Genomic DNA, 20,101 nt, shown 5'->3' on the forward strand with positions numbered 1-20,101 from the left:
CAACGTCTGACCGCGTCCCCGTCTCGTAAGGGGCACAAGAAACAGCCACAGCAAAAGCCAAGCAGTCGGATCTCAAGCGGGAAGCGAGAATATCATCCAAGTAAAGTGTGAGGTGGTGTGTCGACCGCCGAATGATGATTTTCTACCAAAAGAGTACACGCGCGTCTAATGTCTGCTCTATCTATTACCCTTCGCACCAGCTGGTGCATCGACCCTGCGTTTCTGGAACTGCTTGCCAATCGCATCTCTGACCATCGGGTCCGCCCTAATGGTGTTCTGAACCAACCAATCTTTGACCTTGGCACGCACGCTGCTGAGCGCCTCCTTATCGCCGATAAACGGCGTCATCTCCATCTCCAACAACCTGCTCGTCTCGCCGTCCAGACCGCGGGTCATCATCTCGAGTCGCTGTAGGCCTTCATCGACTGCGGCCGCCGAGCTCTCGGCCGCTTTTTGCGCCGCCTGGCCCTGAGAGTTCAGCAGAGGACCGAGCTGGCCGAAGGCGATGTAGATCGTGACAGCGGCCTGACGAGCGAGCGACACCAACTGAAACTGAAGATAGGGTGGGCGGCGCAGGGTTGTGCTCAGTACTGTGTTGAAGATGGCTAGGAATGGCGGCATCTCGGGCCGAGTAACAACGATGAGCTCCGCGACGAAGAAGGTGAGAAGGATAATCCACCGCCAGTATCGTCCCCAGTCGAGGTATCCCAGCAGACTCAAGCCGTAAGTAGCAGCCGCCGCGATGCCGTAGTACGGGATCGTTCCCTGCATAATGCCACGAGCGACGAAGTCGTGAATGGTCTTGCAGCCCTGCCAGGCGCCGACCTCGGGACCGAAGCGCTCGTAGGCGAAGCGACGGGCTGGGTCGGAGAGGGTCTCTGAGGCGGTCTTCAGGTGCATGAAGCGTGCAGCGGCGGCGCCAGTGTCAGCGCCATTTGTGCCTGCCTTGTCTGGATGGTAGACGGCCGCGAGCCGACGGAAGCGAGACTTGATTATGCGGACGGGGGCACTTGCAGCGACGTCAAGGTCGGTGTAGAAGGTCCCTTGCAGGCGGAGGGTGCGGTCGGCTTCAACAAGGGTGTAGAGGAGGTAGAAGGAGACGACGAGTATGTGGATTCGGCGGCGGTGGATGGCATACTTCGCGGTTCCGGGCTGAGGCTTGGGATCACCGGCGCGGATTGCCAGACCGTAGTAGATTGCTTGGACCCAGCCGGTGACTAGCTGTGAGGGATGTCAGTCGTTGCGATGCTCAATGTGGAGGGGTTAGGTCGTGCGGCAGGTATCGCGTACGTTGGGCAAGAAGGCCCAGCCTAGAAGGGAGAGAACGTTTGACATTGTGATGATCTGCGCATCCCTTTGAGGCGGTCCAACTATCTTGTGGAACGACGAGTAAGGAAGAAAGATCGCGACGTTGTCGACGGAAACCTGATCAACAGTCGATAGATGTGATGTCAATTCGCGACCGAGCTTACTGACTTGCTGTCGTTTTCGACCAGTGTCAACTGCCAAGAGCTGACCTCATTATTTGTGGGACTTAAGCCAGGGCCTGATCCCTGCCGTATGGGGGACCAGCGTTTCGCTTATGTCATCTGAACTCATCATCTCATCTACCATCTGCATGAATATTCAATTTCGCAACTTGGAGGTCATCACGTGGCTATTTGACATCCTTTGGAAAGCCCTCGTCTTCCCTCGTCTCCCACTCTGAATTTGATGGAACGTTCCGTTAGTTTCCAACTTTTTATCCTTTCAATCCGGAATTTGAGCGCTGGTCAGGGGGGACCGGGGCCCCAAAACTCTTACACTCGTCTTGTGTCCTAGATTCGTCGATGGCGATATTTGTTTCTCTTCTACACGTAATGCCAATCATCGCGGCCTTTGAAGTAGACACACAAACTCCTACCAGGTATTGATTCACTAATCACTTCATGCTTATTCGAGCAACGCTTGACCGCCAATTCGAATGTCAGACTGGAGAGTTCGAAGCTAAAGTACTCCGCAAAGCCTATGTTAGCAGTCCCCACGATAGAAGTGGACAGCGAGACATTGGGGAAGATGAAAGCTTTGATCGGTCATAGGACTTTTTCAACTCTTGGCGGTCTTCATTCTACCCTAATCTGCGGTGGAAATATCGGCCGAATCTGTTTGACCGCCTATAATAACTCAGACGTGAATACGACGAACCTTCTGCCCACCCTTCAAACTTCTCTATGCTCCAAGTTAAATTAGCGGAGATTTGTCCGACTAACTCGCTATCTTGTACCTCACAATTCAAGAAAGGAAAAAAGCAAGTCTATGAACGATTGGCTTCTGGAGTCTGGCGGGGCGATAAAGCTTGAGACAAAGCTTGGCACTGGCCTGTGTATCCTGCTTCGTGATCAGAAGGTTAGTTTGCCTCAGCGAAATGTCTGTGTCATTGGCATAAAATTTCTGAAAGACGAATCTAGTCTTCAAGGCTAACGTCAGAGTCGGAGCCTAAAAGTCTGCACTGAGTCTGTTAAGATATCGAGACAACTCAGTTCTTGATCATTGATATCGACGATTGCTGAGAACATGTTGGCCGTGATGACACATTCCGACCGGACCATCCTCACTCTTCTTGTTGATGAGACCTTTTCGGATAGTTCCAATCCTCACTTCGTAATAGTCAATTTCACCCTTCACCCCGAGGTTTTGTTACCCAAGGTAGGTAAAAACCTGAAATGGGCGGGATATCACAAAGTGTCATCGAAGAATAAGACGATGGAGCTTGCTGCGGAACTTCTTGAGAGAGCTGTCTGCCTTTATTAGAAGATCTTAGTTTTAGGAAAGTCGGGAGAAGGTATGTGGCCTCTTGGCAATTTGTTGCATCTGTGAATCGTGCGAACTTTTCCGCCAACGATGTGGTCTTGAGCACATGTCTTGGTGCACGAAGATAGGATCAGTCACTCAGACAAGAATGCATTCTCACCTGCAGAGTAAGCATGATTGAGAGTCGAGATACCATGAGAAATATCAGATTATATGATCACTAGCTTCTGCAAGCCCAGAAATTTGGTAAGATGTAAACATTCAGCATTAAAAAAGTCTGTCAAAGACTTTTGCAACAACGCGTGCTTATCTCAGGCCGTGAATATCGAGTCTAAGACTCATGCTTCTCAATCATGTACCGTTCCGAGTCAATCCTCCTATACAACCTGACTGGCTGAAATCACTCCAACATTTCGGTCGACGCTGATGGTATCATTTCTACACTCCGTGCTTACTCAGCCCCTTCTTACTTGGTATCATGATAAAATCCAAAATTAATCGCACTTTGAGCCAATAGTACCACTGGCGTCGGCACATACACCGGAGTTCTGAGCCTGGATGCAAGAGTCCTTGAACTCGTTGCCGCCAAATCCAGAGACGTACCGTGTCCGGCCGCCATCCTTAGGAGCAATAGTTGCGCAAACCTGATGACAATGTCAGAATCATGCCTTGAAATCAATTTGAGGAGGTCCTATTCGACTTACGTGCCACAGCATTGTGGTGTTAACGTTTTGCGGGTTGTCATTCTCGAAGATCTTTTGCGATGTCCGGTAAACATCGCAGGCCTTTTCCGTGAGACACTTATGAGATACATCATTGATAACACAGTAGCATTTGGCGTGTTCGTTTGCAAGCGCACTGGTTTCGTCAGCCATGATCTAACTAAGCTTGGGTTGCGAGCGGTGCTGACTTACACCGGAAAGACGAGGAGCGTCAATGAGAAACAGAAGAATAAAAGTCTCGTAAACATGTTGTTGGATGGTGTATTTAAGGTTGACCACGAGAGGAGCGAGGAGAGCAACTGAGGAAGGTGAGAGTTGAGTGTAAGACACAGTGATCGGTTGCGGGAATGATGTGAGGTTAACAAGTACTGTAGGGCTGGGCCGAACTGTGGTCTAGACTAAACTTATGTACCTGCATCTGCTATTTGGAGTGGACGCGGGCGTAATTTAGGAAATGCGGGAGAGTTCAATTGCCATTTGAGTAGCTCGACAACTAGACCAGATAAGGATGGCCCCTGACGCGTGGATCAATTCGACTTAATAAACTAAGGAAATGTCAGGATAATGGCAGCAGCTTGGCCATTGCTCTGGGGAGTTCTCCACCACGATAGGGAATGATCAGACCTGAATCATGTTCCCCCCGTGGCATCCGATGATCCCGCCGTTCCATGACGCCGGGCGGCTACTGCACGCCGCCTTGTCATACTACCTCAATTAACAATATGCGGGTCATGACGGACGAGACCGCCCCCAGTCGTTGGTATTCTAGTTCGGTTTCTGGAAAAAATCTCGTATCGCGGGGTGATGTGACAGCTGAGAGCCTGAAAATGATAGAGATGGGACGGCGTTTGCGCGAGTCAAACTAAGCGGACACTTGGGCAGAAGCTTGGTTGCGGCTCAGACAACGGCCGAGTGTTTGATATAGAAAGGCAAAATAAATTGCTAAGCCACTTAGTACGAGCAGCATTGATCAACAGATCACGGGACCTGAGCGAGACCGCTTATCACTTGAACCATATTCCGCAAATAATCTTCGCGGAAACAAGCAGGTTCCCAGATCCATTCCCTGGCGACGCGTGACTAGTTGGTCAACTCCATCAATTGTCACGCGGCGATATTGGATGACACATGTTAACCTTACTCGTATTTTCCCGTGCCTTCCTATCAAGCTTGAAGCAAGTCAACAAAAAAGGGGAAGACGTGGAGTTGATGTCCGTGCATGCGGAGGAAGATAGTCGCGTGACAATGCGGGCAGAACGGAACAGACTTGAGAGTTGATCAAAAGCAGAAGATGGCAGGCAGGAGAGTAAGTCGGCCGAAAGTCCCAGTTGCATCTAGCTGTCGACGCGAGGTTTAGGAAGTCAGAACGAGGCTGGTGATTCAGTAGTTCTGACTCATTGCATACGTAATTGAATGAGAAAGATGTAGCACTGAGACATCATATCATTAGGAATCTGGGATATTCTGCGAGCATTCATGCACATGGAAAAAATAACTCCGTCACTTGAGCAGCCGTTTTCAAGGCTCTCCATTACACAGTCCAACGACCTTTCCTCCAGCACAATGGCTCTAACTGGTTCTCCAATAACTTTCGCACTCCTTAACCTGGGTTCTGGATGTTGTTAGAGAAGCCTCAATCTATGGACAACCCAGACTTCTTACCTGTAGTCTATGCCGAGTTATCTTGGGTACAGGCGTCAAGTCTTTGCGTCGTGAGGTCATGGCCTTCAAAAAGATTTGCTCCCCAGCCCTCCCATCCAGTAACGACCTGATCGCTAGGCAAAGGGTCGCAGCTGTTGGGGTTGATGCCAATGCGGAACTTGAATGGTGCGGAGTTACCGCCAAATGTGACGTTTGTCAACGCTTGGAGGTTGCCCTTTGCGTCCTTGGAGTTTTCGATGGTGCATTTCGTACCGGCAGGGAATGTTCCACTCAAGCCGCATCTAACGACTCCTGCAGGTTCGTCCCATTTGAGCCACAGCCAGTTGGTATCGGCCCAGTTGTCACCCCAACAGCAACTGTCAGCTGCTGCAATAGCAACGTATGCTGAGGTCGCAAAAATTTGAAGAATAGACGTAGAACGCATGATGGAAAATAGAAGAACTAGTGCCGAAGGAAGTTTTGGAGAGTTTGGTGATAAGTTCGACGACGGAGGATAGTTCCGGCTGTGAGTGTTGGGTGCTGTAATACTCTTATCAGACTAATGACGCTTGGACGGGGGAAGAACGTCGGACGAACGGTAGAGGCTGTGGGAACGGGAGGCCTGGAAGGCTGATAGCAGGAGATTGACTCAAAGTGTCTCTGGGCAGCAATTAACTAGTAAGCCTCGAAATAAGTTGTCGAGTAATTCGCAGTTTGGACCGGTTCCGAGGAAACACGAGGGACGTTGAGGCGTAAATTCACGTTGGCAGTTTAACTACTTCAACTCATTTGGCTCCCAATCTACCTGGACACGCCGCGTTATCTTTAATCAAAGAAAGTTGAACGCCGATCTTATGTGTACCTGATTCATGTCAGGATAATACTTGCAAAGCCATCCTTCATCAAACCTTGTTCCTGAAGGCTGGGTCGTGGCTTTAGCGCAGTTTGCGGGGAACCCGAAATCATGCGAGCACGTCCCCAAAGAGGCATCGAGCAACGGCGGCAACTCGCCGAAGTGGGTGAAGGTGGCTTTTATTTACTATGCCCTGGCTTCTTGCTGTTTTCCGAAAGCTAGTACTCGACACTATTGTCTGTCTTTCTCTTGTTCGTTCGCGTTGCAGCTCGCAACATACAATCATAATGGTTCTCTTGAACCTTGTCACTCTCTTTTCACTCGCCGTGAGCGCGTCTCCGGTTGCATCGATCCCGCGTATTGAGGCTCAAGTGCTTGATGAACGCGCAAATCCCACCGTTGACAGTTGTTCCTTCCATTCCGAAGATGGGTACGATACATAATGTTTCAAGAGTTATCTATAGAACTGCCACAATTGCTAATGTCTTTGTCACCAATATAGCATTCAGCCTGGGTGTTGGGAGACTCTGCAGATGAACAACCATCTTAACGTAGGCTGAGATATATAACCGTGTCTATGGTGTCCATACTGACAATATGACTAGGACTGGTGGTCCAAAAACTCTGCTAGATGCAAGACGGCAGAGAAGGGATTTGCTGAATGTTATCTCGATTCAGCTGTATGTTACAGTAGACCACCATGTTCGTGCCCAGTTGCCCCGACTAACACCAGCACAGGGTTACATAACGTGGAGCTGTGACTTCATTGCCCTCAATGGATGCACGCCGCCCCCGAGTGGCCGCAACGCCGATTATGCTTCATACCAGGAGTTCTACGTAGGTTCTACAAGCTTTGCAAACGCTCCAACTTTGCTAATAAAGTTTTGATAGGTCTTCTGGAACATTTATTGTGAGCACTCGTGCTATTGGCGGCCTGTGAAACTTCACTGACATCATCGCGACATTAGCCATCAATCTTTTCTTCACTAATTATCACCAAGCCCTCCTGAACGGCCAAGCTACCGCAATGTAAGTTCGCGTTGGTGATGATATGATGCTGGATTGCTGACTCTTCACCAATAGTGGTGCGGTCGCCGAGATCGTGAAGACTGTTTCGCCACCCAAGACTAAGAACCCCAAAACCCCTCTATTCGGACCTATCTATGCCGTTGCACTTGGTCAATTTGCTGTAAGTATCATAACTCATCATATACGAGAAAGTGACAGTCCTGACAACCAAAAAGGCTCTGGGTCCTTTGCTCGGTAGCTCTCTCGCCGCTAGCATGGTCTTTGCTTCTCTCACCGGTGCCCTCGGTGGTGGAGCCGGTTTGTTCAACATTTTGTTCCCCACCAAGCAGGTCCAGGAGGTCCCCTGGGAAGGTCTCTCAGCTGCTCTTTCAGAGAACGTCAACGAGTACCAGAAGAACGTTGGCGAGGCATTGACTAAGATCCAAACCGACTTCGACACATTCTACTCTCTAGTTTCCAACGGCGGTTTCAGCCAGGTGGGAAAACACATTCTACAGCCAACATCGACTCGGAGCGCTTAGACTGACCGTTTTGCGACAGAAAATGAACACCAACCTGCCTGAGAACACCGATTTCATGTACCACAACCTTCTAAAGTGGACGTTCAACCAGGCGCTGCAGCAAGCAGACTACTTTGCCGTCAAGAAGTGAGTTCACGATTCTCCTCGGAATAACCCAAATTTGCTAACTAGTCTATAGCCCTGGCGTTGATCCCCGCAAGATTCCTATCGACCCGTACGACTGTACTACCCTGGATACCTACGGCACCTGCGGCCCTATCTGGTACGATGGCAAGGATTCCTATGGCCTTGCGAGAGCAAATGGTACGTTACATTTCCACGGACCGTGGCCGACGCAACTCTTACCCATACTGACATTATCTACAGACATTGGCATGGACCAGATGAAACCAATTCTGGACGTCGCATTCTCCAAGAACTGGACCACGCCGCATGAGCTCTACATCGACTCCCAGCAATGCCAAGGCAAGAATGGCTCCGAATCCTTTGATGTGAAGGATCTGTCGCTGAGTTGCGCCGTAAGTGCTCATCTGTTGAATGCCCCTTCTCTTGACCTTTTTCGCTGACCGCAATATGCAAATAGTCGAACATCCCCGTCTGCGAGTTCAACTTTGACTACAACCCGTATCAGTCGCTCATTGATCGCACCAACCCGCCCGAGTTCAAGAACTGCCCCAATCAGAGAGGCTATGGCACACCCATGTTTCACAGCGATGATGCCGGTGTTCCTCTTTCGTATCTTGGCCCCTTTTTGGTACGTGCTCCTGCAAAATATCATTAACTCAACCCAACTCCTGAGTCATGACACTAACAATCGAGTCAACAGATGTCCGGTGTCATCTATAATGAGAAGAGTGGTTGAGGCAGATTACTTTAGTCCGAATTCCTCGAGACATCATAGATACCAGGGATTCTCCTCGAGAGTATTAGACGTACGTTGCGAATACTGCGAAATGACTCAAATGCTGGAAACGGCCGAGATAAATTGATATGTTTAATTTTTGAATTGTTCCATCTCGTTTGCAATACTGTGGTATGACTGAGTACAGTTGCGTAGTCTGCAACACACTGGAGTAGGAACCAGAAGTATGCCATAATTAGTCATTCGATCATCGCTTCAGGTGTGTGTGTCAAGATTATTGTTAGTCGCTAGGTGCTACATTTCTGCGATTGCCAATGCAACGGGTGAGAACACATGCTTCACCAAGGGAAGAAGAGATCGCCATCCGGTTGAGATTGATCATAGCCAGGTGAACATTAAGACCACGCAGAGCGCTCTACGCGTTTGAAGGCTTAGTCAAGAAATGATTGTAGCAGAGTAGACACCTCAGATTAGACATAAACATAAGTACTACTGAAAGCGGAAGTTCGATAGATGTTGTAGAATAGAGAAAGACAAATGGTGATTCCGCTGCTGGCAATGAGTCAGTAATAGTTGTCCCAGAACTGCAGACTGTTTCTCCGCAAACGTTATCACTGAGGTGAGAATTACATTTGCATCATGACTTCTATTTGAGGATAAATAACTTAGTGTATGCTCGGAATCCGTCCTCACCAGTCAAAAGAAGCAGCCACTAAGGCAGAGAAATGTATCCCAGTCCGAAAACGAATGATTTGTGTTACAGAACGTATCAAGATCGTAGACTACAATATATAGCTAGTCAGATTGATCCAAAGACCGAGCTAAGGCAACAATATTTTCCGTGCGAAATGCCACCTGCCCATTGGCATACGTGCCAACATCTTCTACTTCGGAGCCTTTGACAACATTTCCATCATCCGCAGAGTCCGAAGAGGACTTTTCCTGGTTCTCTGGCTTGCTGTCCTTGGCACTGCGCCCGATTAGCTCCAAGATGCAACCAGTCTCCTCCTCCCTCAAGAAAAACTGACGAAGACCGGTGGCAACATCGTAGCTAAGATCTTCCGCGGTAGTAGTCCAACCTTTGGCTCTTACTTCAGCAAAAACGGCGTCAACATCTTCAACTTCCAATGCAACATGGTGAAGGTAAGCTCCGTCGTGACGCATCATCAGCTTGTAGAACACCGAATCAGGGTTCAATCCTTCCGTAAGGATAACTACCCGCTTTGAATCACAAGGAATGCCCATAACTTGCATCAGTCCATCATCACTACCATCAGCAGCGGACCCAGTGTTAACAGTAAAAGTGCGGAGTGGAGTGAAACCCAACATCCGCTCGTGGAAAACCTTCATACGCTTAGTGTCGGGCATGATGGCAGCATAATGGTCGAGCTGGCGCGTCGATCCCGCTATGGAAGTCAGGACATTGGGAGAAGTTGAAAAGTCTTCGTTGGCTGGCTCTTCAGCTGGGGCCTGGCATAAGCTCATCGGGTATCCAGTTTCCTCGCGCAGAAGAACAAGCTCAGTTGAACCATCCCGGAGACGTCGATCTTTAAAAGTAATCCTTTGAGCTTCGAGAACTTGACGAGCCTTGGCGATGTTGTAGACAGAGAAACGAACCGAAAGCCCGATGTCTCCAAGTCCGGCGCTCTCTGGAGCTTTGACAATGCTGAGGGTTGGATCGCCGAGACCTGGGAGTCTATAAAGGCTCTCATCTTTGTTGAACTTGGCGTTATAGACCTCCTTGACTGTTTGGGCAGCTCTCTCAACCACATGCGATGTAAGGGTCAAGTGAGCCATTCGCTTAACGCCGAGCAGATTGACTGCGCCTGTTCTGCGCCGGGTAGTCGCAAGGTCCTCGCAAGCTTCCCAAAGAGCTATGTTGCTTGCTCGATATCCGACGCTGCCGAAAGCGGTGTTGATGAACGCCTTGGTGTCATTGGCGGATGCCTCGAGGTTGGATAAAGCATAGCCCTTCAGCGCGAGGCCGCTGCAGGCTCGCATGAAGAGGTTGGAGGTTCCTGAGTTGCTAATCCACTCTGGAAGCATCCGAATTGATGCAGAGTCAAGTTTGGACAGTGTTTCGTCCCTGCTCTCAACAGGGTTGAAGATGTTATTAGCGCCGGCTAGGATAAATCGGGCGCCATGGGGCACTTCAGCGAAGGTTTTGTCGCTAAGAGTGGAGAGTGCTTTGGGTGTGAGGATGTACCGCTGAGCACAGGGAACAAAGACCTCGCCCTGGGAAGCGGCGAGGAAGTCGACAAGGTATTCTTCGTCAGTTGAGCCAACTCTGCGCTTGGCATACAAAGCTGACTGTAGCTCGGCCTTTGTAAGACCAGCCTCTAGGCTCCGAGGGTCAAGTCCTGAGACAGGATTCTTCTCGGAAGCACGCCGATAAGCTTCGATCGAGGCGCAGTCTATGCCATTGTCGTTGACCAGAAAACCGTACTGGCTGGAGATGGCAACTACCCGGCCAATACCCAGCTGGGCAGCTGCTTGGGCAAAGGTGGAACCGACGCAACCGAAACCCTGGAGAACCAGGCGAGCTTGCCCCATAAGCTCCGGCTTCGTGTGGGTAATGAGCTCTTTAAGAGTGGCAGCCATCACGTAGCCGACACAGAACTCGCTGAGGCCCCATCCACTGTTATCAAGCTTTTCTCCGAGGAGATCGTGGATCTCCTTGGGGTTCGAGCCGCAGTAGCCAAGTGAACGACTAAGCGCGTCGAGAGCGGTCAAAGTGCCCGGAGAGCAGTAGGCTCTAGCGTGTCTGTCGATGATGTCGTGGTCTGTGTTGAGGTCTCCCCCTGTGCCCCAGTACTCGGAAAGGACAGCTGCGTTATCGCGAATGAAGCGCTCCAAGACAAGAGGAGCACGTGAGTCCTCATGAGGGAACCTAATGCCGCCCTTGGCACCAACGACCTGAGGCTGAGAAGAGACAGCGAGTTTGGCACTCATAGAGCGGGCAATGTCGCGAACCTCGTTGAGAGTTGCGTCCTCATGAAGGAATAATCCTCCACCCGAGTGAGTAGGCACGGGTGAGTCGATAACTATCCAGCCCTCTGCCGGAGAAAGCTCATCTTTCCAGTGCCAGACACTGCAGCCTTGGATGACCTGGTGGGGTGGCATTGAAGGGGAAGTCTCACTAACAGAAGTGCCGGGTTGAGTAGAGGCTGAGATGGAAGACATTTTGAGGCAAAAATAATGTTGAATGATGTTTTGAGATTGGATCGAGTTTTAAAATTTTCTTATTGTGGCAATGATGCTAAGAAGAAGTCCAAATGTTGTTGTCAAAGGCACGACCATTTATAGCCAAAATTTCTCTTCATCGCGACTGACTTGCATGATACTCCGGTTTGCCACAAGAGGCAGCCCGTAACTGACAACACTTTGATCCCGAGTTTGCAGGGCGGCCATGATCCATCAGGCCAACTCTTCCCTGAAAGTAAAAACATCTAGAGAGAACTCAAAGGAGCAAGGATGGTCTTGGCGGAGGAAGTAGGCTGTGAAAACACTCACTGGGCAGACAATTCAGTCGGAGGTATGAAAGCAAGGAGCTCTGTGGGGTCTAGAGTTATCACATGTCGGTTTTGGCATACTGGAGGATTCAGTACAGCTTCAACAATTTGAGAACAAGTTCTGGCTTTGACATGTCGGAGACAGGATTTCGTCCTTGGATACACAGAGACCTCGTATTCGGTCTTTCTTGTCAGAGGTCAACTCATAATCGATCGGAAGCATATGGAAGCTCGAAGTCGCCATTCCGAAATATGGAAGTGACAGACCGGGCCGCTGAAAATCTCGGGCAGCGTGGAACACTCCGGGACTTCCAATTTCTCGCCAGTATGATCGGAACTCTTCCGCTTGCATTGCGTTGGGCTTCCAGAGCACTATCGTACCCTGCAGGTTTGGGATGTTCACGGGAATTGTTCTTGTCGCGTATCATCAGAAGAAAATCTTGAGGTTGATGCAACATCGTCCCCTTAGCTTCAGCATGGGTATAAAGTGGCGTGTTGACTCTCTCGTGGTCTCTTGCCGGAATCTCAACGGCACATAGAAACCTACTGATTTGCCTTTCAAAGCGCATGAACTTTTTCAAGCTTTTCCTCTTGATTTGAAAAACTTATTTGGTTCTTCGTTTTATTCCGAAAAGTATCTCAATCACTATCACCGTCAAAATGGGATCCATCACCAACATGAAGCTCTCCTCTGAGCACGACATTGCAAAGATCTTCAACTCCTACGTTGCCGCCGGCGCCATCGGTACTGCTTGGGAACTCGGACTACTGGACCAGGTCCGTACACAAAAGGCTGTGGATATCGACGAGTTCGCGGCCAACCGCAACCTGGATCTCGCTTCGACCCGCGCCCTGGTCTCCGCGCTCGCTACCTCTGACATCCTCCAGCGTCAGGGGGGAGCTGCCCTGCCCGGGAGGTTGCTTGAAGAGGCATACCGCACCAAAAGTCTCTTTCACTGGCTTGCTCTTGGTTCCGGCAGTTTGTTCGCGCGCATGCAATACGTCATTCGCAACGAGAATCGCGAGGGCAAATTTTACTCGCGTGATTCTGCGGCCATCGCCTACGCGTGCCGTGACGCAAACACGCAATTCATTGATCCGGTCTTTCTCAACGCCCTAAAGTCGTCTGGCCAGAACTTTACCTCCGTTGTGGACCTGGGCAGTGGGAGTGGCGAGAGGATCATGCAAGTCCTCGACCGCTATCCTGAGAGCACTGGACTTGGCATCGATATTGCTGGTCCGGCAATTGAGGTTGCTAGGTCAGATGCCGTGAAGCGTGGTTATGGTGGCCGCATCAAGTTCTTGGTCGGCGATGCGCGTAAGCTCGACTATCGGGATGAGTTTGCCAACGTGGACCTTTTGACATCCTTTCTGATGGGCCACGACTTCTGGCCGCGGGAGAAATGTGTTAGCTCTCTACAGAGGCTGCGCAAAGCTTTCCCGAGTGTAAAACGATTTTTCATCTGCGATACGGTGCGGATTCTCACAAATGATCCTCAATCTCGCCATGCAGTACAAGAGGATGACGTGCCTATCTTTACCCTGGGTTTCGAGTTTGGCCATGCGCTGATGGATGTCAAGTTGCCCACAGTGGAGGACTGGGAGGGTGTGTTCGAGGATGGTGGTTGGATTTGTGTCAAGCAGCATCACATGTTGCCCCCGTCTCTCACGGTTCTTTTCGAACTTGTGCCCCGTGACGCAGATGCAATGTAGAGCTTCGAACAACTCTATGGAATGAATAGGGAATAGACCCAAGGCACATCTATCTACTTTAGGCAGTAGAGATATCATGCGAATTGAACTGTTACTGTAACTGTGCAGACTAGTCGACAAAGATATCGAGGTTCAAGTTGTGCAAGCATAATTTTGACTAGGAGACACGCTCATAACCCCTACTCAACTCAGCAGTTTGTTGGCGGAAGACTTGGGCAATGGGAATAGACATGGCTAAAGTGTGTAACTCGTACGAGAAAATGAGGCTGGGTACTACCTCTTGGCTGGGTGCCACCAGTACTTGATGATCCCTGATCCGAAACCGTGTAGGAACTGTTCCCTTGTAGAGAGGTTCCAACGGAGATTGTTGCTAGGTTATCGGAAGTGGGCAGTGGTTAGCTTACGTCTGACTCAGATAAGTCTTCTATATCTGCTTCCGAAAGCCCAAAGACGAGTCAGAATCTTATTCGAAATGCCAAATGAGAAGGCCACGTGTGTTTAATGGTAGGCCCTTGTCATCCCGCCCGGACTGACAGAAGCTGAAGCATGAAGTTAGACCCGAGTCCATGAGAAATGGGGCCAGCCCGAAGATTATTCAGCCAGGATTCGATTGGTACTGCCCACACTGTCAATATTCAACGCTCGGAGTTTCCTTCTTAGTCAACGGATCAACTTTGATAGATGATAGCTCAGACACAGGCAAGTTGAGACGAGTGGGATGGACCCCGAAAATCCCGGCGATCCACCTCATGCACTTGTGACAGCGATACTGGAACCACCGAACTCTGAAAATGACCGACGCAGATATCGAATCATCCGGCCGCAGGCCAAGAGATGATACTAGCGCAACTCTATCTTGAGGGGAATTCCAAAATTACTCTAGCCCAGTAATGCCGGCCGGATCCCACTCCAGCTTCCCGTGGTTGTTTGCCGCACATGATGCTAGCCCGTGTCTGCTCTGACTTAACCCCGGGCCGCGCCGCCTGAACTGACAGGGCCGAAAACACCCTGTTATCACCCCGCAAATACCTTCGACTCTAGCCGCATACGAATCAGTAATGGCTTCTCAGCATAGTAATAGCATTTTGCTGCCCAACAGGTCTGAATGCCCCTTCTCTCTTGACCCTTGATTCTGCATCTGCCGCGGTAAGCGACGGAGTGTCCGATCGGACCTTTTCTTGAGGCGGTGAATACAAACATTGAACATTTGCCGCGCGTTCCACCCCAACACGGCGGAGAAAACCAGACTCCGGATGCTAAACAAATTATGACTGAATTTCAATATAGAGATCAGTACCAAGGCACTTTTCTGAATGGGGAAGGCGTAGCCGTTGCTCGAAGTTGCAGTTCTCGCTCCAAATGTCTAGCTTGAGGATTGCATCGGGGCTAAGCTGATTATTTCGGGTGAATTAAGCTTTCAGAAGTTCAGACCCGAAGCCCGTCCGTGTAAGTGCCCCTCCTGCAATGCTGCAGACTGCTCGTAAGTATCAAAGGTTTGAGGTTCTTTATTCGGCCCGACTGGGTACTACAATATAAAGATCAAACCCACAACTACGTGTTCTCTTGGAGTTGTAGTTTGCCAGTCACCACCTCTGCTGGCGTTGTGCGTCTTTCTTTTAGGTTCATCTCGGTCTATCCAGCAAGTGAACACACATTGAAATTACCAATACCATCATGATTTTCTCTTCTAGATACAAGATAGACATACCTCAAGTCGATGTTCTATCATACGTGTTCGGTACAGTTGATGTCGCCATGGCACGTGTTTTGTTTTTTGTGTTTGCTAAAATAGACTGCAGGAACGTCACCCCCGGATGGGGATTTGCCTATCTTCGTTGATGCCGAGAAACCTGCTCAAAGTCTCCGTAAGTCTGAATTTGAGACTTGCGTCAAGAAACTAGCGGGTGGCCTCCGACAAACATTGGGAATACAAAACGACGATGTTGTTCTCGCTTACACTGAGAATTCTGTGAGTAGTCCCACGGCCATGACAGGCGGCCATCCCCTAATATTGTGTCTCATCATTCCAGGCATGGTACCCAGTTATAATCCTTGGGGCAATCTGTGCAGGTGGGATCTTCACTGGTGCCAATCCGGGGTACACGGAGGCTGGTGAGTTACGAATTCATGATGAGATACCTCGGCACGAAGCATGGAGCACATGGGTAACCCGGACTAGAACTGACCCACCAACTCACTGTTTCCGGTGCTAAGTGCATTTTCACGGATGCCATCCGACTCACAACCGCACTGCAAGCTGCAAGGAGTGCCGGCATACCAAAAGAATCTGTCGTCCTCGTTGACAACAAGGGTCGGCCTAGGCATGATCGCTGGCGTACCATGCAAAAGTTGTTGGCTGAGCCATACTCTTGGGAGGCAATCAGTGATCCTCTAATTCTGGCAGAAAAGTGAGCTGCTGCAAGGGAACAAAAGCATGAACGCAATGCTGATCAATTTGCAAGGGTCGCAGTTCTTAACTTCAGTAGTGGGACAACGGGAAAACCCAAGGCATGCATGATCACCCACCGCAATCTTGTTGCCAATGCGGAACAGACACTTCACCTTGACCGAGTGAGCGAGTTGAGAGCAAAGGACCAAGGATCTTCAACTCACGATGTTCACTGTGCATTCCTGCCTCTTTATCATGCCAGTAAGTTGCAGTCCAGAACCTCAACCACACGCTACTGCGGCACGAAGCATTGACCACGAGCTCAGGTGGACTCATGACTTACTGCGTGGTAAATGTACGCAGATCTTGCACTACAGTCACAATGCGTAAGTTCAGTCTTGAACTTCTGCTGAGCACAATCCAGCGGTTCCGCGTCACACATCTCCTCCTAGCCCCGCCGGTAGTTGTGATGCTATTGAAAAGCAATCTCCTACCCCGTTACGACGTGTCCAGCGTGAGGTCCATGTTTTGTGGAGCAGCCCCCCTCCAACCGGAGCTATCCAAAAGATTGGAAGAGGTGTTCAGCGGGGGCAAAGCTCGCAGTCGACAGGGATGGGGAATGAGCGAAGCCACGATGGCAGTCACTTTGTTTGCCCCTGACGAGTTCGACCCATTGCACAAAGGCGTTGGGTATATCCTCCCCAACATGCAGATGAAGATCGTCGATGACGATGGCCGCGAAGTTGCCTGCAATGAAGAGGGAGAAGCGCTCATTCGGGGGCCAAATGTCTTCAAGGGCTATTACAAGAACCCGAGCGCATCTGGAGAAGCATGGACCAAAGATGGCTGGCTGAAAACTGGAGATATCGTGTCCATTCAGGAGAGTGGACTCTTGACTATTGTGGACCGCAAAAAGGTTTGTGCCGCATTGTTCTGAGGCCTCTCAAGCATTTGCTGACCATGTTATTCGGAGTACAGGAACTCATCAAGGTGAAAGGCTTCCAAGTAGCCCCAGCCGAACTTGAGGGGCATCTCCTTGAGCATGAAGGAGTCAAGGACTGCGCGGTTATTCGCGTTACAAGGTGCGCTCATGCCTTTCCTATTTGCCGCTTACATTTGACTTACACGAACACGCGACCAGAGAGGGGCAAGAACATCCACAGGCTCACGTTGTCCCCAAAGACGGCAACGTCACCGCCGAATCGATTCTTGAATTCATGGAGAGCCGACTTTCGGCACACAAGAGGCTGACTGGTGGAATTGTTTTTACTGAGGCAATTCCCAAATCCGCATCTGGCAAAATTCTGCGTCGCTTACTTCAGGACCCTGCGACGGCTAAGCTAGCGCGCCTTTAGAGCCTGATTGTTTTAGACCTCATTTCATGTGTCACCACACGGCCTAGTGTGCCAATAGCTATAATTCTTTAGGTCCCTGATAGGGCGCATTTTGAAACCATTGGGTTTCATTTTCACTTCCGCAACTATGAATTCTGTATCTTTGGACTTATGTTACTCTTCAAAATAGAAGCCTATTGACGCAGCATATTCGCAAAAACGAACGACACAGTCTGAAGAAGTTGCAAGACATTGGACTTTGCCGAAGAAACTTGCAGCAAGCAGAAGCGTTGGGCTTTATTCTCCAAGACCTGAAACGGTCTAAATGCCACTTGGACTGCATGTAGAGAAGGGGTAGACTGTCGTCTGTTGAGTGCGATGCCCCAAGATGACCTATACACTTGGTCTTGTGCTTCTTTCATTCTCGACCAATGACGATTGTCAGCCTATTTATCTTCTCTGAAGCGTCATTATCTCACACCAGGGATACGAATTACCTCGACAATAGAGTTTGATCGATGAAGCTCAGCCCTCGGGACCGCTCACAACCGTCTTTCGAGCGCACAAAACTCGCCCCTGCGTCGTCGTCCGCGACCCTTAGGCTTCGCCCCTCCCCCCTCCTTCGGAGAAATAAAATCAGATTCTTGAGAGCAGATGTCACTTACAAAAGCGAATTATAGTCCAGTTTTGTAGCTATCCACTCTGTCATTTCCGCTGCATATGGTTTAATCTTGGAAGTTTCAAAGAGTTCGATTACCATCCCACCTCTGCTTCGGCGAGCATCAACCGTCCGATAATGTGGGGCACTAATCGGGAACGGCGCGGCGCGGGTCGTTGTGCCGGTCGCTGGAACCTTACAGGCTGGCCGCTGTTGTGATGATAAATTAACTTCATCCATGTGACGGACCTCGACACGCGCAGACGCAAAGTGGCAAAAATTTGGCCAAAAAAAGATAGATTCTAGCGACTTTCATGTTCTTGTCCAAACTTCTTTGAGTAGTAGAAGGGCAATACTGCAGATTTGGCAAGTTGGATACCGGTCACCCACGGTAGAGCGCATTGTTAAATCGCCGAGTTTGGATACCACAACGTAAGATTTGGTCAGCAGAAGGGTAAAGTATCCCCATGCAGCAGGTCTACCTATATCTAGCTTGCGTTAAAATTATCAACAATTCAACCACATATATGGATGATTCAGCCAGAGCACCAGTAACTGACATCGTCAGCAGCAGCAATCTAACGGTACCTACTTTGTGACCGAAAGAAGAATAAGGCACCTCGAAGTCTCGGAAAATGAAGACATTACTTCAACGTAAAGATTTTCGCCGGAGAGCAATAAAGCAGAGCCCGCAGCGCCTGGGCTGTTTTACCCCCATGCCCCCTGTACCTGCATCAATACAGGATCATTCATGGGCCTGGGCGCATTGCGATTAGTTCAGCCACCGCCTCTCATAGGTCCGTTGGTGCACCATCCGCTTCCGACCCAGGTAAATCGCCCCCATCAAATCTACTGGGAAGATCCGTACCCTGCAAATGATCACAGTCTTCTCTCCGTCATCCATCATTGTTGAAGCAAACTTGTCATCATATCTGACTTCGAGGAATTTCATCAACACAGCGACCATAATAAGACCACATTACGGAGCCGATTTGCCCCTGCACCTCAATAGTCTGGGAATTTGCAGGATCTAAGTGCCTAGCGACTCTCTTATGCGCAGCAGCTCGACAGGCCATCATCTTGTGGCTACCTTACAGCGCTGTAAGCCAGAAGGAAGGGGCGGGCGGAAAGAGCGGGACCAGCAAGGATGCTGCGCACCCTGGATATTTGTGAGTGGTCCTTACTCAGCACGGAAGACCGGGAGCTCGATCCTGCATGCCACTCAGCCCAGTGACAATGCCAAGGAATGAGAGATACTGAATCGAAAGGCTTTGGAAATCTCAGTCGAGGCAACTGCCGGTAGCCGAAAGGTCACCGGTGGTGGTTGAAGGTAGTATCAACAAAAAATACAACGGAGGATATCTACATGCACTAGTAAAAGGCGCGAGGCACATCTACCAAGGCGGGGAACAAACGATTGATCAATGCCGCACTATTTTCCGCGCCAAGATCCACACCTCTTACTATTGAGTCTGCCCTAGACCAACTTATCATGATCCGGCAAGCAACTATCTGCCCCCAAACTCCGTGTAAATCTTGCTCCAAAATCATCCGAGAGCCACTTTGGTCAAATGCTTTAACCGTAGATCAGCGAAAAAGATGAGAACTGACTGATGCGACATTTCGCATCTGCCTCATGGTTGCTGCCGCACCCCCAATCACGCGAGCTGCGAGGCGCCCACCAAGACTTGGATTCTGGAAACTAGCGTCCTGCCCGTGCCTACAAGTCGTGTCCTTGGCATTTCCCCCAGAACACGACCTTGCGGTGTTGGTGGTATCTGGGCTTTCAGAAGCCGTTCTTGAGCTAGATCCCAATGCAGTTGTTGCCGCTGTTGCGCCGCTTGGAGTTCTCGAGGTAAGGGCTGTAGAGAGCAAGCTGCCACTGTCATCTGCCCCTGGATACTGTACCTGGCCGGTAAAGAGCTTCCCCCTATTGTTGAAACAGTTGGCCGCCTCGGAAAGCGGAGTGAACAGAACCAATGAGCAAACAAAGAAGAAGACCAACCCCGTGGGCCTCAACATCGCCGCGTGAAAGACGAAGACTCTGAGACGGACAAGTAGCACTGAACAGACAGGG

General features: G+C 50.0%; 8 protein-coding genes across 8 annotated transcripts; 3 read left to right on the forward strand and 5 right to left on the reverse strand.

The window, feature by feature from the left end:
- Window positions 1-177: 177 nt before the first annotated feature.
- CTAM01_03634 (DnaJ domain-containing protein) lies at window positions 178-1,335 on the reverse strand (the record flags this gene model as incomplete). Its single annotated transcript, XM_060519666.1, has 2 exons — window positions 178-1,221; window positions 1,291-1,335. 2 exons carry the CDS (start codon window positions 1,333-1,335, stop codon window positions 178-180), a joined length of 1,089 nt encoding a protein of 362 aa, XP_060385872.1.
- A 1,949-nt stretch (window positions 1,336-3,284) lies between these two features.
- Window positions 3,285-3,760, reverse strand: CTAM01_03635 (uncharacterized protein; the record flags this gene model as incomplete). Its single annotated transcript, XM_060519667.1, has 3 exons — window positions 3,285-3,434; window positions 3,495-3,648; window positions 3,705-3,760. The coding sequence occupies 3 exons, from the start codon at window positions 3,758-3,760 to the stop codon at window positions 3,285-3,287; spliced, it is 360 nt and encodes a 119-aa protein (XP_060385873.1).
- A 1,421-nt stretch (window positions 3,761-5,181) lies between these two features.
- Window positions 5,182-5,598, reverse strand: CTAM01_03636 (uncharacterized protein; the record flags this gene model as incomplete). Its single annotated transcript, XM_060519668.1, has 1 exon — window positions 5,182-5,598. The coding sequence occupies one exon, from the start codon at window positions 5,596-5,598 to the stop codon at window positions 5,182-5,184; it is 417 nt and encodes a 138-aa protein (XP_060385874.1).
- A 695-nt stretch (window positions 5,599-6,293) lies between these two features.
- Window positions 6,294-8,418, forward strand: CTAM01_03637 (uncharacterized protein; the record flags this gene model as incomplete). The annotated part of the gene is made up of 13 exons (XM_060519669.1): window positions 6,294-6,436; window positions 6,509-6,557; window positions 6,612-6,686; window positions 6,745-6,843; window positions 6,898-6,916; window positions 6,975-7,035; window positions 7,090-7,195; window positions 7,251-7,511; window positions 7,576-7,682; window positions 7,735-7,859; window positions 7,923-8,074; window positions 8,140-8,310; window positions 8,383-8,418. The coding sequence occupies 13 exons, from the start codon at window positions 6,294-6,296 to the stop codon at window positions 8,416-8,418; spliced, it is 1,404 nt and encodes a 467-aa protein (XP_060385875.1).
- A 795-nt stretch (window positions 8,419-9,213) lies between these two features.
- On the reverse strand, window positions 9,214-11,601 carry CTAM01_03638 (uncharacterized protein; the record flags this gene model as incomplete). Its single annotated transcript, XM_060519670.1, has 1 exon — window positions 9,214-11,601. One exon carries the CDS (start codon window positions 11,599-11,601, stop codon window positions 9,214-9,216), a length of 2,388 nt encoding a protein of 795 aa, XP_060385876.1.
- Window positions 11,602-11,702: 101 nt separating this feature from the next.
- Window positions 11,703-11,867, reverse strand: CTAM01_03639 (uncharacterized protein; the record flags this gene model as incomplete). The annotated part of the gene is made up of 1 exon (XM_060519671.1): window positions 11,703-11,867. The coding sequence occupies one exon, from the start codon at window positions 11,865-11,867 to the stop codon at window positions 11,703-11,705; it is 165 nt and encodes a 54-aa protein (XP_060385877.1).
- Window positions 11,868-12,590: 723 nt separating this feature from the next.
- Window positions 12,591-13,643, forward strand: CTAM01_03640 (uncharacterized protein; the record flags this gene model as incomplete). Its single annotated transcript, XM_060519672.1, has 1 exon — window positions 12,591-13,643. The coding sequence occupies one exon, from the start codon at window positions 12,591-12,593 to the stop codon at window positions 13,641-13,643; it is 1,053 nt and encodes a 350-aa protein (XP_060385878.1).
- A 3,023-nt stretch (window positions 13,644-16,666) lies between these two features.
- CTAM01_03641 (uncharacterized protein) lies at window positions 16,667-17,387 on the forward strand (the record flags this gene model as incomplete). The annotated part of the gene is made up of 3 exons (XM_060519673.1): window positions 16,667-16,948; window positions 17,011-17,114; window positions 17,174-17,387. 3 exons carry the CDS (start codon window positions 16,667-16,669, stop codon window positions 17,385-17,387), a joined length of 600 nt encoding a protein of 199 aa, XP_060385879.1.
- Between the last annotated feature and the right edge of the window lie 2,714 nt (window positions 17,388-20,101).

The sequence above is a fragment of the Colletotrichum tamarilloi genome (genome assembly GCF_030869305.1).
Source record: "Colletotrichum tamarilloi strain Tom-12 chromosome Unknown Scaffold_8.1, whole genome shotgun sequence".
In the NCBI taxonomy this organism is placed as follows: Eukaryota; Fungi; Ascomycota; class Sordariomycetes; order Glomerellales; family Glomerellaceae; genus Colletotrichum; species Colletotrichum tamarilloi.